An 18302-nucleotide genomic window follows, 5' to 3' on the forward strand; every position below is an offset into this window, starting at 1 on the left:
ATCAGTGAAGTCAAAGAAACTGATCTCAGAGCCCTATTTCAAGGGCTGTTTGCTGGCCCCTTCCGGCTTAAATCCTTCCAATAAAATCTCAGGCCTCGCTTCCCCCTTCCCAGAAGCCCCACCTATGCTCAAGGCCTCACTGGCAGCACCTGGGGTGGGGGAGGGGCAGCTTGCAGCCCCTAGAGAGAGAAGCTGGTTTCTAATTTTAAGGTGAGTTGGGAAGATCAGACATCCTAAGTCAAAACCCAGGGAGATGATAATAGACCTGTCACCTGATTTCAAGGCCAATTTAATCTCACATAGGCCTGGGCTGTGCTAGCAAAAGCCTTTAATTTCAACACCGCCAGAGGCAAAGACTCTGATCCCTTGAGTTCATGGTCACGCAGGTCTACAAAGCGAATTCCAGGATAGGCAGAGCTGTCTCCAGAAAAACTGAGTTTCCCAGCCCCTGTGCCTTAGCTCTGAGTTGCCTCCCCCTGGTACAAGTTTCCATATACTTTAAAATTGTTTTTTCTGTTGCTTTTGGTTTTAAAACAGGTCTTACTAAATAAACTGCCCGGGTAGGCGTTAAGACACGCTGCAGTTGCCAGGCAGTGGTGGCGCCTGCCTTTGCATGCCCATACTGCAGAGGCAGAGGCAGAGGCAGGAGGATCTCTGAATTCTGGTCTACAGAGCAAGTTCCAGGACAGCCAGGACTACACAGAGAAACTATCTCAAAATACACCTTCCCCTCAAAAAACGACATGCTTCGATATGCTGGGCTTCCAATTTCTTTTACTTTCTAGAAACAGCTCTGCAGGTGCAAAAAGAAAGCACATTTAATAAAGGCCATTCCACACACCTGGCTTCTTAAGCAGAGAGAAGGTTACATTTGTAACCTTTTCTCTAAACAACAGAATTTTTTTTTCTCCTCCTTCCCTTTTCCCTCGGCTCCAGCCCTTCTCCATCCGCCCCTCCCCCCAGTGCTCTTAAATCCAGAGACCTGAGACTAGGAATGAAGAAGCAGAGAAAGATATCCAGATGATTGCAGAGTGAATTTATTTACTTCTGGGAGTAGGCAGAACAATGCTTAAAACTATTTTTTTTTTTTGCTTAAAGCTTTAAGTTTTAAGATTATTATTTTTATTATTTTTAATTACTTCTTATTTTTAATTGTTTTTAATTACTTAATTAATTATTATTTTTATTGGGGAGGTGTGTTTTGTTTTGTTTTGTTTTGTTTTGTTTTGTTTTGTTTTGTTGGGACAGGGTTTCTCTGTGTAGCCCTGGCTGTCCTGGAACTTACTCTGTAGACCAGGCTGGCCTCGAACTCAGAAATTCGCCTGCCTCTGCCTCCCAAGTGCTGGGATTACAGGTGTGCGCCACCACGCCCGGCTGTTTTTATTAGTTTGATTATTTTTAATTAATTAAGAATGTGTGTTGGGGTTGATGTTATGGACTACTGAGAGCAGGTGCCCTGGTAGGCTAGAAGCATTGGACCCTAAGTCAGCTGACATAGGTGCTGGGAATCTAACTGAGTCCTGAGGACATGTTCTTAACCTCTAAAGCTTCCCTCCAGCCCCTGAGACTCTCATGATTACAACAATAGCTTCAATGCAAAATCTATATATGCACAAACTAATGAATAATGCACATCTTTTTTAAAAGATTTATTTATTATATGTAAGTGCACTGTAGCTGTCTTCAGACACTCCAGAAAAGGGCATCAGATCTCATTGCAGATGGTTGTGAGCCACCATATGGTTGCTGGGATTTGAACTCAGGACCTTTGGAAGGGAAGAGCAATCAGTGCTCTTAACCTCTGAGCCATCTCTCCAGCCCACATGTTTTTTTTTTTAAGATGTATTTATCTTATGTATATGAGTGCACTGTAGTTGTCTTCAGACACACCAGAAGAGGGTGCCAGATGGTTGTGAGCCATCATATGGTTGCTGGGACTTGAACTCAGGACCTCTGGAACAGCAGTCAGTGAGTGCTCTTAACTGCTGAACCATCTCTCCAGCCCAATAGTGCACATCTTAATACAATAAAGCCCTTGTGATTTTTTTAAAGTGGCTATAGAATTCATTTTTGGTTTTGGTTGATTGCCTGCTCTTGAGACAGTGTCACGCTGTAACCCAGGCAGCCTGGGCCTTGCCATACAGCCCAAGGTCCCCAAGGTCCCCTCACACTTCTGCTCATGTATCAGCTTCCCAGATGCTGGGGTTACACACATGTACACCGTGCCTGGCTAACAGTTGTGAACAAACGATTCTCCTTTCTGTTCTCTTTTGAAACATAGTCCCACTGTTGGTATTTTGGGGTGCACACAAAGGCAGCCCATACCAAACCAGTATCTATTGCTTGGACACTGAAAAGAATTCCAGAGTAGCGGGCAATGATAGTACACACCTGGCATTCCAGTACATGGGAGACAGAGCCAGGTCAAATTCTGTGAGTTCTAGGACAGCCAGGGCTACATAGAAAACATCTTAAAAAAAAAATTGTAGGACTAGCCAGTTTTTAAAGAAGAGAATGTTTTACTAAAGGTATTTTGGGGACAAGGGGGATGAGAGAGTAGGGGAGTGTGTCTGTATAGCCCTGACTGTTCTAGAACTCACTCTGTAGACAAGGCTGGCTTCAAACTCAAAAGGTTGGCCTGCCTCTGCTTACTGACTCTGGGATTAAAGGTGAGTACCTGCCACAATGGTGGGTGGGGGGGGAAGTGAGGATCCCCAGGAACTCCGAGCCCTGCTCATCCACAAACCCCCTGTAACCCTAGCTCCTAAAGGCATTTATTTTTAAACATTTTATTTATTTATTATATATGAGTACACTGTCACCATCTTCAGACACACCGGAAGAGGTCATCAGATCTCATTTCAGATGGTTGTGAGCCACCATGTGGTTGCTGGGATTTGAACTCGGGACCTCTGGAAGAGCAGTCAGTGTTCTTAATTGTTGAGCCCTCCAGCTCCCTAAAGGGATTTTAATGTAGGTTTATGCGTGAGGGTTAGGAGATAAAATACCAGGAAGGAAAAGTCCTACCATGCAGAGCAGGCGTGGGCTTCTAAAGGATCGACACTGCTCATTGTATCTTGTGTGGCTTTTTTTTTGAGACAGTGGCTCACCTAGTAGCCCTGGCTGGCCTGAAAGTCATAGAGATCTGTCTGACAGCCTCTGCCTCTCAGTGCTGGGATTGTGCGGCCAACAAATCTACAACAGGGCAATGGGTTTGTTGTTGTTGTTTTGTTTTACAATAGTCTACAGGATTTGGGTAAAGTCATTATCCTATCACTAGGTGCTTCTTGAGAACACCAGATAAGGGAATGCTAGGCCGGGAGAGGACCAGGAGGCAGGTTATTTCCATTAGCAAAGTTAAGCTTTTGTTTTCCGTTCATATCCTTCTCCCAGAGACTCTTAACTGTATAATCCACACATTTTGGATACCTGCACCCCGTTTTGTACCTTTGGCCTCCTGGCTGATGGCCCCCCTCTCTCCCTTCCCCTCCCCCTCTCCCATGGTTCAGGGTCAAGCTCTTTTAGAACTCTCCCAGAAGTATCTGCCTCTGGATATTTGGCCACATATCTACAACCTCCTCCACCACCTCTAGGAGCGGTCGTGCTGTTTCCTTGTTTGGTTTTTCTCTTTGTCTTTGATGAGTTCCCATCTGTAGATGTGTGCAGCACCAGGGCTGTTTGCAGATTAAGCACCTACAGAAGGGTTGTGAGCACACACACTTAAAGACCCTGGGTGGATCTTCTACATCAGCTACACCTCCAATCTTTTTAGCTATGGCTTGCACACTTTGACAAATCCTCTTTAATAGGGTTAGCAAACCAGGAGCCAGATTTTCAGCATGGGGCATTCTAGTGATCCATGAAGGTGACTGCTCTTTTATAGGACATGGTTGAACAAGGCGGTATTTGAACTGTCTTGGAGAGAGCACCAAGTAGGTCTGTGGAAAGCTAGCATCCAAGAGAGACCCACGAGTGCTAAATCAGAGCCAAGGCAGGGGTGTGCGCCTAAGGGGAGGACAAGTCTCTTCTTTCAGTCGGTAGCCAAGCCTTTCCCAGCGCCCTGGCACTGTCCCCAATGCTGCTCTGAGTGTAGGACGTAACCATTTTTGTTTTGCTCCATCAGACTACCTAGTTCACTGATTCTCAAAGGTGCTCAATAAATATTGGATAAAACATTTTGAATTAGGGGTTGAGGAGATATTAAGAGCACTGGCTGCTCTTCCAGAGGACCCATGTTCAATTCCCAGCAACCACACAGCAGCTAACGACTGCCTGTGACTCTAGTCCCAAAGAATCCAATGCCCTTTTCTAGTCTCCAAGGACATGCTCACACAAGAGACACAGACATATCCAGGCAAACATTCATACACATGAAATAAAATTGATCAAAAAAAGAAAAAAACAAAACCAAAAAACCCTATCTCAAGCTCTCTTGCCTGGAGGCTGTTTTGGACAGGCTCTCAGGAACACCTCAAGGACTCTGCATTCCTGAATTCAGGTTCCTTGGGCATTACAATTCCTAGTTTGAAATATTCACCAAAACTCCAGATACTGGACCTCTTTTTATTCTTTATTATTACTATGGTTAATTGGCACAAAGTTCACTGAAGAGTATTTGTTTTTATACAGTTTTCTATATAGAAAAATATGACAAAAAAGTATCTTTTTTTTTAATCAAATTCAAACCATTTTCAAAGAGAATTCAGTTTTGTTTCAACAATTCAAGGCAGCTCTTTATTTTTTAAAGATTTTATTTATTTTATGTATATGAGTACACTGTAGCTGTCTTCAGACACACCAGAAGAGGGCATCAGATCCCACTATAGATGGTTGTGAGCTACCATGTGGTTGCTGGGATTTGAACTTAGGACCCCAGGAAGAACAGTCGATGTTCTTAACTGCTGAGCCATCTCTCCATCCCCCTCAAGGCAGCTCCTGTGCTGGGCAACTATCACATACATATTAAGCCCTGTGCCTGGTGTGGAGCCTACAGAGGTGGAACCCCGACTGTGGATCTACTTCTTGAAACCTGCACTATGCAAATATTGTGTTTTTTGAAACAGAATTTCACTAGGTAGCCCTGGCTGTCCTGAAACTCCCTCTATAGACTAGCCTGGCTTCAAACTCACTGCCTGCCTCTGCCTCCCAAGTGTAGGAGATTAAAGGAGTGTACCACCAACACCTGGCATGTTAACTTGTTTGTGTTTACAAAAGAGACTTTAAGAAATGTGCCCTGGCCAGGCAGTGGTGGCACACGTCTGTAATCCCAGCACTCTGGGAGGCAGAGGCAGGCAGATTTCTGAGTTCGAGGCCAGCCTGGTCTACAGAGTGAGTTCCAGGACAGCCAGGGCTATACAGAGAAACCCTGTCTCGAAAAAAACAAATCCAAAAAACCAAAAAAAGAAAAAAAAAAAAAAAAGAAATGTGCCCTGACATTTGAACACACCACCACTGAAGTATTTTTTTAAAAGATTTATTTATTATATGTAAGTACACTATAGCTGTCTTCAGACACTCCAGAAAAGGGAGTCAGATCTCATTATGGATGGTTGTGAGCCACCATTGTGGTTGCTGGGATTTGAACTCAGGACCTTTGGAAGAGCTGTCAGTGCTCTTAACCACTGAGCCATCTTCTTCAGCCCTCCACTGAAATCTTAGAGCAATGCTGGAAGGCACTGCTATGACGGGCCTCATGTTTCGGGTATATAGGATTCAGATGCATAGACCTCAGTGACATCTTTGGTGTTTCAAAGAGTCCCTTTTTTTTTTTTTTTGGTTTTTTTTTTTTTTTTGCTTGTTTGTTTGTTTGTTTTTTCGAGACAGGGTTTCTCTGTGTAGCCCTGGCTGTCCTGGAACTCACTCTGTAGACCAGACTGGCCTCGAACTCAGAAATCCACCTGCCTCTGCCTCCCAAGTGCTGGGATTAAAAGCATGTACCATCACTGCCTGGCAGAGTCCCTTATTGAAGAACAGAAAAAGCTTAGTAGCCACGGATATTTTTTCTGAGGAGGGGTTAAAGGACAATGGCAATAAATGTTCAATCTATCTTTTGTTAAAGAAGACTTTTGTTAAAGTCTTCTGAGAGCCAGGGGTGATGACCACACCTTTAGTCCCAGCACCTAGGGGGCTGAAACAGATGGAGGATCTCTGTGAGTTTGAGGCCATCCTGGTCTACAAAGGGAGTTGCCTGCCAGCCAGAAACTACATAATTAAGACCCTGTCTCAAAAACAAACAAACAAACAAACAACAATAACAAAAAAAAAAAAAGCCCCTTGAAACTACCATGCAAAGCACGTGTTTTCCTTTATACTGTCAAAAACCATCAGTGCCCACATGCCCAGCGAGAGCTCTGGGCTGCAAAACACTTCTCTTAAACTGGCCTACAAGTGCGACTGCTTAAATACAGACATCGACCTCCCTCCAGATAGCCAATAAGCGTGCCGTTTAATTAAAAAGAGATTCCTTCGGTTACATTAATGGGGGAGAAGACAAACTGGGAGACCCCCCACCACCCCCGAAGTGTGATGGAAGGAAGTCAGATCAGCAGTCTCCAGACAAGTGAGAGCAGAGCCTGAACTGTCAGACCAAACAGACATACATACACATGAAGAGACCGTGCATACAAACATACATGCATAGAGCGGAAACATGAGCGACGCTCAGATGAGGACTGAACCAACAGACCACGGATAAACACAAGGGTCTCATGACTCCTCAGCTAAGAGCCAGGTAGTCTGACTAAACTTGATCCCTACTTCACCCACTCCTGCTCCACAAACCCTTCCCACCACCCCCAAACTCACAGTGAGTCAATCTGGTCTATTCAGAGTCTACAGATATGGCTGCCATCTGGTTGTGCTCATGTGAAAGGGGGGGCTAAGTTAAAAGTGGCGAAAGGCATTGATCCATGTGGACACACTTATTGACACCCACGCGTTTAAGAGTGCTGTTCTACAGTATGGATTCTGAAATCTGGACTCTCAAGACCATGCTAGCTCAGACATCTCAATGTCTTCCATGAGACTCTAGGGCTGTCTGTGTTGAGGCAGCCGACTGTGTTAAGGCAGGCGACAGGACCATCAGCATTCTACATAACAGATGAACTCTTCCGTGGTTGAAATCCTGGATCCCTAAGCGGCTTGCCACCACGGGCTTTTTATAAGACACTTTTGGCTCTGTGAAATAGGTCCCCCGGTTCATGAACTAAATCATATAAAGCTGCAATGAGTTACAAATGGATGCTGAGTCAGGTTCTACTGGAGATGAGGAGAGGCACTTGGCACACCATGGGCTGCCTGCTCCGCTCACTGGGCCGGCTTGGTCTCGACAGCAGAGCTGGCAGGCCAGGACGCTCACGCGGTGTCTCAACAGCCGCACAGCCCCTTCTCCTTCTCCTCAGTCAGCTGATCTGCAGACGTGTGACCGTTGGACCGGACCACTCCCTCTGGAATCCAGGACTTGTCCACACACCGCTCCATCCGCTTCATGATCAGGTCCAGGAGCATCTCAATCGCTTGGTTTATGTTTGTCCCGTTGGCAGCACTGGTTTCAAAATAGGGGATTCTGGAAGACAGAAGTCACTGGGGTAAAAATGTGGAAAGAGGGACAGTGGCCTTTGCCCTTCATAATTTTTTTTTTTTTTTGGCCATGCACAATTTAGAGAATTTGAGGATAAATACACATGACAACAGTATATACATGAGTTCAACAGTGCCCAGAGAGGAGGCGACAGTGTTTCAGTTTAATTCAATGTGCCAAATTACAAGAAAAAAATGAATTCTATTCCAATGTGTGCACCTCTCAAAACCGCTCCTTCATATTTCATTTTTCAAAATGATATCATTTGCCAGCACCTAAACCAAATGCCTGCTTAGGCTTAAAGGAATGACATCATCGCCACTGGCATAAGGCAATCAGTCTGCGTGGGCTGGCATTTGCACCCATTTATCTCAAACAGCAAGTCATCCTGAGAGAGAATGTACATGTAAAGAAAGCTGGACTTGTATGAGGAAAGAAGGGGTGGGGTATGAATATCGTCTAGGCAACCACCAATGGCTACCACAGAGAGCAGAGCCAGAGCTCCTTAAAGGAAAAGCAGGGTTGGGGCTGGCGAGATGGCTCAGAGGTAATCATTCTCTGTAATGAGAACTGACGTCCTCCTCCGGGGTGTCTGAAGACAGCTACAGCAAGCAGACACAGAGGGAGAACTGAAGAGCTGGCTCAGTACACTGACTTAAGAGCACTGCCTCTTAAGAGTTGGCTTAAGACCACTGACTGCTTTTCCGGAGGTCCTGAGTTCAGTTCCCAGCAATCACATGATGGTTCACAACAATCTGTAATGAGATCGGATGCCGGCTTCTGGTGTGTCTGAAAAACAGCTACAGTGTACCTATGTATGATAAATAAATAAATCTTAAAACACACACACACACAGAGCCCGACATAGTGCTGCATACTTGCAATCCTAGGCTTGGGAGGTAGAGGAAAGAGAATTATAAATTTAATGGCAGCCTCACAGCAAATTTGAGGAAAGCCTGGGCTACATTAGACCCTGTCTCAAAAAAAAAAAAAAAAAACAGAAAGAAAAGGAAAGAAAGAAAGGAAGGAAGGAAGAAGGAAAGAAAGAAAGAAAAGAGGATGGGCATGCCTTAACTTCTCTGGTGGTGGGTGAAAGGATAGAAAATAATACAGCCTAACTCTAATGACCCCAAGAAATCAGTAGTTTAAAATGCTATCTCGCTTTGTTAGAAACTAGGTAAAAGGTCACATTCCAGAGCCCGCCCTTTGTTTAGACCAAGCAGAAAGGCCTTGAATAGGTGATCCTGGCCCCATAGGGTAACTGGAAATGGGCTAAGCTTATCTTCTGTAAACTTACGCCATTACCCCTAAGCAGGAGTTCACTCAGCTGTAGACATTATAGGAAACTAATTGGTTCACTGAGCGAGGGCTCCGATAATTTAAACTGATTGGCCTAAAAACTATGGAGTGGTACAAATCAATTGGCTCGCATTTCGCGGGCTCTCCATGATAAGAAATGATTGGTTTGTGATTCGCGGGCTTTTTCCGTAAACTTATAAAAGCTGTCTCAATTCGGCACTCAGGGTCCATAGTACTCTGACCCTGCGTGGTACACGGCGGCTATGGAACCCAGGATTCTGGAAATAAATCCTCATGCTATTGCATCGAGACCGTTTCTCGCAAGTGATTTGGGTGTCGCTTTCCGGGGTGTGGGGTGCTGGGGCACCCTCAGTTTTGGGGGTCTTACAGTGGGAATGTTAAGATTCAACCCCCCCCCACACACACACACACACAAGCCTCCAGATTCTTCCAGCATCTCTCAGTCCCTTCTTGTGTGACTGGCATACACCACCCGATACTCTGAACTCTCCAGGCCAGGGACTCTTGCCTATATAATCCAGACATTTTGGATACCTGTCCCATTGCCCCACTTTTGTACATTTGTCCTCCTGGCTGCTGTACCTGGCTCCCTTCTCTCCCTCCCCTCCCCCTCCCCCTCTCCCCACGTGGTTCAGGGTCATGACCACTGTGGACTCTCCCAGATGCCCCAGCCTCTGGCTCTGCTCGCCCACGTGTAGTAAATTTTCTTCTCCACTACACCCAGAAGCAGTTCTTTTCCTTTTTAGTTTTACTTTTTTCATTCAGGGAGCACAAAGGTTCTCGAAACCACAGACCGGTAGGGAAACCAGGAATGTTAAGCACACAGTCCTTTCTTCTCAAAGAAAAAGATGCACCACCTATTTTCCTCTGGGACAGCTAGCAGTGGGTGTGGTTAATGACCTTGATGACCTTTGCTGAGTGTAAAGCCCAAACTCAACCAAATTCCCCAGAATGTTTATCCCAGACCCTCCCTCTAAAAACCTTTTATTTTTAGTCTTCTCAGTCAATAGAATGCACGTACTTTATAGACCCGAGTGTAGACTTCTGCACTATCTGATGGAGACTCACCAGATCCCCCCTAGGCCCTTCAGCTATAGCACATAGCCATCTCCAGAGCCCATCTCCTTGGAAGTAGCAGCATATGCTTTGACTTTTGATATAGTTATGCTTCCCTGTGCACTGGCGATTGTATTACACCAGGAAACCCACCCCACCCCCAATTGTACTTCACTTAAATATGCTTGCAATAAACCTGGTGTTACAATAAACTCCAGAAGTTTGAAGGACCCCGTTTCCCTACGAGCTATCGCAGCAATGCTCCCCTCCACACACACCTAAAGGTCATTCTGCTAATAAATGGCACACAGGTGTGTAAGTGTTCTCCATTCCCACACATGTTCTCAGACATCCTATTGCCCTTGTTCAACTAGGAAACACCCTCTTGGATCCACCCGTGGGCAACACCCACAACCTTTGAGCTTTTTGAGACAGGATTTAACTAGGTAACTCTAATGGATCTTGGATTGTCTATGTAGTCTAGGCTAGCCTCAAATTCACCATCCTCCTGCTTCAGACTATCCAGGATTCGGATTGCAGATGTGTACCACCACTCCCAGCTCACTATGTTAAACTTTTGTTTCTTTGTGTCTTTGTGCTACACCAGCTTGGGAAGCAGAGGCTGGGGTATCAGAAGTGCCAGACTGGCCTGGACTACAGAACCATTTAGTAGGCTCCTGCTTCAAAACCAAAAGCAATAACAGCAAATTAAGATTCTGGATTGGCAACAAAGTCCTACACGGTATTAATGGCAGGAAGACCTCTGTGAATTCTGGGCCAGCCTGGTCTACATTAGTGAATTCCAGGACATGAGTGAATTACTGGACAGTCAGAAAACAACAATAAGTATTCTAAGTTGTAGATCGAGAACTGTGCTCCCAACATAGCTCAGGAGCCTTCTCCTTATCAGTGAAAAGGAGGGGCAGTAGTTCAGGGTCACGGTGCTAAGGGCCGAGATAAACACAACACTTAACACAGAAGACTTGAGAAGCTTTTCTCAGTAACAGCATTCTTTCTGGAGGTGGTGGTACACAGCAACAATCCCAGCATGCCAGAGGCACCATTTTTGCACATTCCTTAGCAGTTTGGTCTTTGGGTTTGGTTTGGTTAGGTTCAGTTTTTTTTTATTCGATATAATTTATTTACATTTCAAATGATTTCCCTTTTCTAGCCCCCCTCAGTTTGGTTTTTAAGACAGGATTTCTCTGTGTAGCCCTCCTGACTGTCCTGAACTCACTCTATAGACCAGGCTGGCCTCGAACTCGAGAGCCTCCTGCTTCTGCCTCCCGAGTGCTGGGATTAAAGGCGTGCCTCATGCTTGTGTTTTCTTTTCCAAAAACTTACCTGAGAACAAGTTTAGGTATCTAGACATAAATTCAAAAGGATCAATACGGGGGCTGGAGAGATGGCTCAGTGGTTAAGAGCACCGACTCCTCTTCCGAAGGTCCTGAATCCAAATCCCAGCAACCATATGGTGACTCGTAACCATCTGTAATGAGATCTGATGCCCTCTTCTGGGGTGTATGAAGACAGTTACAATGTACTTACATATAATAAATAAATAAATCTTTTTTTAAAAAGGATCAAAACTTTAACCATAGAAAGCTGGTACTATGGGCTGGAGAGATGGCTCAGCAGTTAAGAGCACTGACTGCTCTTCCAGAGGTCCTGAGTTCAGTTCCCAGCAACCACATGATGGCTCACAACCATCTGTAATGAGATCCGATGCCCTCTTCTGGTGTGTCTGAAGACAGCGACAGTGTACTCACATATAATAAATAAATAAATCTTAAAAAAAAAAAAAAGCTGGTACTATCTTTCATGTCCACAAGATGGCGCTGAAGCAGCACTGCCATGGAGAGCTCTTACTAGAGGTATGAAATATGGTTGGTGGGTATTTATAGCCACATACAAATGGCCACTTAGTAATTACTTGGGAGTTCCCAGAGACAACAAATATTTTGATGTATTATTAATAGGCTGGGCGTTGATGGCACATGCCTTTAATCTCATCATTCAGGAGGCAGGGGCAGGCCGATCTCTGTGAGTTTGTGCCAGCCTGGTCCACAGAGTGAGTTGCAGGACAGTCAGGGCTACACAGAAAAAACCTGTCTTGAAAAACAACGACAACAAATCAGATTCATCACAATTAAAAAAAAAAAAAAAAAAAAAGGCTGGGCGGTGGTGGCACACGCCTATAATCCCAGCACTCTGGGAGGCAGAGGCAGGTGGATTTCTGAGTTCGAGGCCAGCTTGGTCTACAGAGTGAGATCCAGGACTATACAGAGAAACCCTGTCTCGAAAAAAACAAAAAAAACAAACAAAAAAAAAATCAAGCAAAGAAAATGACAACAGTTGCTTTCAAATCAACACAGGGGCCTGTGTTTTTGTTGTTGTTGTTGTTTTGTTGTTGTTTTGCACTCTCCCTCCACAGGGCATGATCCTCAATAGATAACTTCTATTTATTTATTGACAAAACTGGAAACATCAAGTTGCCAGAGATTGAGAGATGGCTCAGAGGTTGGGAGTGCCCGATGTCCTTGGGGAGGATCTGTGTTTGGTTCCCTGCACGCACATTGGGCGCTCACAACTGTAGCTCCAGCTGCACACAGGCGTAAGGCCTCTGAAATCTGTGCTGTACCTTCTGGGTAGTGGCACACACACAAACAACTACACATGGTTAATCCAGTTTATAAATACACAGTTTTTAATCCAGTGCAGGAATAGATGCTTGATATATAAATATATATATATATATATATATATATATATATATACACACATACACATATACACTCAATATATATAAGATATATGATCAACATATATACACATATACCCATATATCCACTAAGAAAGTGCTAGCCTGGCACATGCCAGGCCTTGAGTTCAGTCCCCAGCCCTGCAGAAGTCATCAGAATGACAGTGAGGGTCTCCAGAGAATGTCTAGGTATTTGGCTTACATGTGGATCCAGGATTCATGGTGAGTCTTGCTGGATGCTGGGTGCTCACAGGAGAGGGCTGTGTGTGATCCCCTGAGCCTGGAGGGCTGTGGCCGAGGAAAGGGAATCTGGATTCTCTCCTGAGGTAGTGGCTTCCAGGACTCAGTCTTGTGTGTGTGGTTGTAGCTTACTTATGTTGTTTCAAAGTATGCTCAATAGCAAACATTAATCTTTCTTTTTAAAATGTATTATTTTTATGTGTATGAATGTTTTGCCTGCATGCGTGTGTGTGTGCGCCATGTGTGTGCCTTGTGTCTGAGGAAGTCAGAAGAGGGTGACATTGGATCCCCTGGATCTGGAGTTACGGATAGTTGTAAGCCACCAGGTGCTTACAATAGGTGCTGAGAATCAAACCCTGGTCCTCTGCAAGAGCAACAAGCACTCTTCACCATGGAGTAATCGTTCTGGCCTCCATTAATTTCTTTAAAATGAAATGATTGATCAGAGACCAAATCCAGACCATGTTCCCTAGTTGGGAGTTAGCACAGAGCACTGCTGAGTTCAGACCCCTGAAATCCATAACGTGGTCTATGCCCACGTCTCTATCACCGACACTGAATAAAGGTTTTCAACTGAGCTTTCACTGCAGAAACGTTGAGTGCTTTCTCTCAGCAACCAGTGGGAGGGACAGAGTTCTTGTCTCAAACCTGTGGCCCATTATGTGCACAGAACAATTCAATTGTTGTTTAACCCCATTCACAGTTTTCTTTGGCTTTCTCCATTCAGAATAAGAAAGGCAAAGAGGGTTATCACCAGTGCCAGTTACCTTCTGTGACTAAAGGAACATGGGATGGCTGTCATCCCTGTCCTCTCTTCTGCTGGCATTTCCTTTATCCTCATCAGTTAAACCCTCTTCTCATTAGAACTCCACTCAGCCCATCTTTGTGAGCTCTTCAATGGCAAGTGTGTGCTGGACACAAGGAAAGACAGTTCCTGCATGGCTCAGATCCTAAGGGTGCAACAGGAAGCAACACCAGGCCCCCGGCAGACTACAGGATCCCGAGACCTAACATACAGGAACAAGGAACGATCTGATGGAGGCCCCGAGTGGGCCAGCTTGGGCCTTCCGCTCTCCAGGTGCTTGAGACATCCTGTTGAAAGACTTCTCTGGCTGGCCTACTTTTGCATTCACTTCTCAAAAGCATGGGCAAGAACTCCGGCCTCTATTGCCTCACGCTGACTTCCTCCTACCCCCTTGCAAAACACCATCCCTTTCAGCACTTCAGTCTGACTTGCGGTACGTGGGCCCTGTTTCCTTTCCCCACTTCCGAGAGCCTCTCGAGAGGGAGGGGCCATACCAGAACTGCCGGGGTCTAGCTCTGCCAGCCTCTAGCTCAGAATCTCCCAAGTGGGTCACTCATGATCACTGCATTGGTAGGAAACTGTTAAAAGGCGCCAGTGCCCAGGTCCCCACGCGGCATGCCACTGTAGGCTGGCCGGGCGTTTCCCAGAAATTGCTTCTGCTTAGGGTGGGCCACAGGAGAGGTGTGGGGGAAGTGACGCAAGCGTTACCCTTTAAAGATTTCTCACATGTAGGCACTTACCTGCTGACTCTTCTTGATGCAGCCTAGCAACCAGACTCGCACCTGCCCCACCCCCTCACCTCTCCATCTCACTCTATGGAGACTGCTAAGCCAGGTGTGTGATTAGCTAAGATAAAAGGTCTGGCTCGAGCAGGATGCCCACACCACCAAGGTCAGAGACAACTAAGGCCAGCAGTCTGAGGACACTGATGTAAATTCTAGGGGGTCCTCGTTTCCTGTGCCCAACTCCACAGTTTGCAATCATCTTCCTTTCCTGACAGCCCATCCTGTGAACCCCAAGATTCAGTATCGGACACAGAGAGATTTCCAGAGCCTGTGGAACTACAGTGGTCTAAAGTCAGATCTCTGCAACAGATATGCACACTCAAGCAGGTGTGCATGTTCACAGGCACACAGGTGCACGTGTCAGTGGAGGCAGAGGTTAATCTTGAGTGGGAACATCTACCTTGTTTTTATTCTAATAGGATTCTCACTGGCCTCCAACTTACCAATTATGCTAGTCTGGCTGGCAGGCAAGCCCCTGTTTCTGCCTCCAAGCTCTGAGATTAAATGAGAGCTAAACAAACCCAACTTGTTTTATTTTTGTGTTTTGTTTTGTAAGATAGGGCCTCACTGTATAGACCGGGCTGGGCTCTGACTCACAGAAGATCCGCCTGCCTCAGCTGCTTGAGACCTAGGATTAAAGGCACACCAGGCTTTAAACAGGGGTTCCGAGGTGGGGGCATCGAACTCAGGTCCTCAGGCTTGCTTGATAAGCACTCTGTCAACTACGTCATCACGTCCCCAGGCCAGGATCTCTCCATCTCCAAGCATCTGAAACTTAACTGCTAACACCCCACACGGCCGAGCCTCAGAGGTGAGGCCCAGACTCAAGCCGCTATACAATGCTCCCAGGTGTTTCTAACACCATCTACCCTGGTGTGAACCGTCTGAATCTCACTGCATCTCCTGGTCAGAGTAAAGGGGGAGAGTCCCCCATGTTAGCATAGTCTAAGCTCCGCCCCACAGTTACCTGGCAACAGCTATAAAAGGGGCTGCTTGACCCCTCCCTCTCTCTTGCTCTTGCCTTCTTGCTCTCCTTCCGTCCCCTCACCCTATCCCCCTCCTCTCTCCCCATTCCCCTCCCCCCCATCCTCTTGCTCCTGGCCACTCCTCTGCTCTGCTCTCTGCCTTTCTCCCTTTCTCCGTCTCTACTACCCTCTTAACTCCCCTCCCCATGCCCTGAGGAGCTGGTCTCACAGAGGGAAGGAATGCCTCAGCATGGCCCACCGAGGCACCCTTTCCCCCCATACCTCACCACATGTTCCCCTCTCTGTTTATCTTTTTATAAACACAACACCCCAGGTGAAGCAGAGCTACTAGAGGCAGATTCTTCCTTGTATCTCTTTTCCTTTCCCAGAAATCCCGTGCCCGCCCACCTGGCAGTGGCAGGAAGCAAAGACCCGCACCTTCTCCTTTCCTGTGCAAGCCCTGTGGTGCCTGCAGGAACCCACTCCAAGAGCTTGAGGAGAAAGAGCATTTTCTGGCTCTCCACTCAAAACCAGCTAAAAAAGCAAGGGCGGCTTCTCTTCCTCCCGTCAAAGTCAGCGCCTGGTCTGTGATAGATAGCCAGCAAGGCCTTCTCAATTGCCAGAACTCAGCAACGGTATATGTAAAGTGGTTTTGAAATTTCTTTGCCAAACACAAGAGCTTCCCTTATTCTAAGAGTCTTGTGCTAGCCAGGTGGTGGCTGCGCACACCTTTTGATCCCAGCACTGGAGAGATGGAAGCAGGCAGATCTGTGAGTTCGAGGCTAGCCTGGTCTACAGAACAAGTTCCAGGACAGCCAGGGCTACATAGTAAAACCCTGTCTTGAAAAACAAAACAAATCTTTTTGCATGTTGTACAGAAGGCGCTATAGTCAGTATGTCTGCACTCAAGGATCTATTCCTGCAAATTCTAAGGGCTTGCCAAGAGGGGCCGGGACAGCAGAGCTCACCCCCACCCCCACCCCCACCCCATGTTTGTTCTATAACTCCCGCCATGATGCTCATGTGAAATCTGAGGGTGTGACACCTCCCAGAAAGCTGAGCTCTTCATTTTCTCTTTCCCATTACTCTCCCACCACGGGGTACTCACCCATACTTCTCTGCAAGTTCCCTGGCTTCCTCCTCCTTCACAGCCCTCTGGTCTTCCAGGTCGCTCTTGTTCCCACACAGCACTATATCTGGGTTTTCGCAGTACGCGTGCATCTGTAGCTGGCCTAAGGCACAGGGACGTTTGTTATACGTCAGCCATGACAGATGCAGGTGATCCATAGAGAATCTGTGCAAAGGGATGCTCTCCCTCTGCCTGGCTGAACCATAGATTACACTCCTAAAACTGGCCACCAAGGTCTAGTCCCGTATTTGGCTACTTCCTCCTCCCAAGGCTGACCCACTGTGGTTCAGCTATCAAAGTACTGAAGTCCAGGATTCAGAAGCTCCTTTGGGCTCACCTGACTAACATGCATGATCAGAAGACAGTAACTCATCCTAACTGGGTTCCCCCTTTCCCTTTATAGACTGCCATTTGTCTACAGGCCATGGGCGCCTCTGCCTCATCCAGGGCAGCCCTTTGTCCCTCTGAAGCAAATATTCTTCCCTTCTCCCTTCCCCTCTTCACTCCCTCTCCTTTGTAACCTCCTCTGTTCTGAGAACTTGGTCTTGGTGTGTCCTGTGCCCACTCCAGTCCTTTCATTTATATCCGAAATGCGTGTATATATACACACACATATACACATATATGATATATATGTATCATCCTAAGGCAGGATCAATCTCTTGGTGTACCAGCTGGGTGTACCAGGCCCAGATTCAGGGCTTTCAGTTGGCCCACCCCCCAAATCTACCTCGTGAAAGGGCAGGTCCTGCTGACCCAAAGTCACAGGATCTCCCTGACACAGGGCAACATCAGGCTATCTGAGAGGAGTCCCAGTGAGGATCCAATATTGATGACGTAGCAGAAGCCAAGAGGCCTTGAGCCAGACCAGTGACTCATTGCAGAGAGCATTTGCAAGTGAAGATGTGTGGACAGAAGGGTGTACTGTGGGACACACTGTGACACACCACAGCTTCCACCATGAGATGTTTTCTGTGCTGTTTTGTTTTTTATTTTCTTTTGTGAGGGAGGATTCAAGGGCAGAGGGCAGATATATGAAGGGAAGAGGAGATGAGGGGCTTTGGGGGTACATAAGGTGAAACTCACAAAGAATCAATAAGAAGTTAAGAAGAAGAGGAAGAAAAAGAGGAGGAGAAGCAGCAGCAGCAGCAGCAGCAGCAGCAGCAGCAGCAGCAGCAGGGTGCAATGGTGCATGCCTATAATCCCAGTACTCCAGATACCGAGGCAAGAAGCTCTGAATTCAGAGATCGCCTGATCTACATAGTGAGATCTTGTCTTATACGAACAAAGAAAAACTTCTGTTTGATGACGAAAGACGACGAGTATAAAGAGTAAATGAGTGTCACCAGGACCAGGGGAAACAGGACACCACAATTCATATTCTGTAACTTTCGGAAACGGTCATCTAAAACCCTTTGGCTAGTCTTAACTACGAAGAGCAAAAGGGGCTGGGGAGATGGGTTAAGAGCAGGCGCTGCTCCTCCAGAGGACCCGGATTCTGTTCCATCCACTCCGCTCATCACCACCAGCTGCACTGGCCTCCCAGGGCCCTGCGCACCCACACAGGCACAAGATTATTTTAGGAAAAATCATAAAAATGAACTTTCTTCTAAAAGGAAAGAAAATGAGCTCCAGGATGCTAAATAGTTCCATTTTCCAAAG

At 46.4% G+C, this 18302-nt stretch overlaps 1 protein-coding gene across 2 annotated transcripts in view; it reads right to left on the bottom strand.

Annotated features, from left to right (window-relative positions):
- Positions 1-4733: 4733 nt before the first annotated feature.
- The window catches only part of Rab27a (RAB27A, member RAS oncogene family), a 53617-nt gene continuing 40048 nt past the window's right edge, over positions 4734-18302 (bottom strand). For both annotated transcript variants that reach the window (XM_052187810.1, XM_052187811.1), the window contains exons 5-6: positions 16620-16743; positions 4734-7564 (exon numbers count right to left, since the gene is read on the bottom strand). In XM_052187810.1, the coding sequence (XP_052043770.1) occupies positions 7366-7564; positions 16620-16743 (323 nt within the window). In that variant the 3' untranslated portion in view covers positions 4734-7365. The remainder of the gene's footprint in view (positions 7565-16619; positions 16744-18302) is intronic.

Source organism: Apodemus sylvaticus, chromosome 7, assembly GCF_947179515.1.
Source record: "Apodemus sylvaticus chromosome 7, mApoSyl1.1, whole genome shotgun sequence".
In the NCBI taxonomy this organism is placed as follows: domain Eukaryota; kingdom Metazoa; phylum Chordata; class Mammalia; order Rodentia; family Muridae; genus Apodemus; species Apodemus sylvaticus.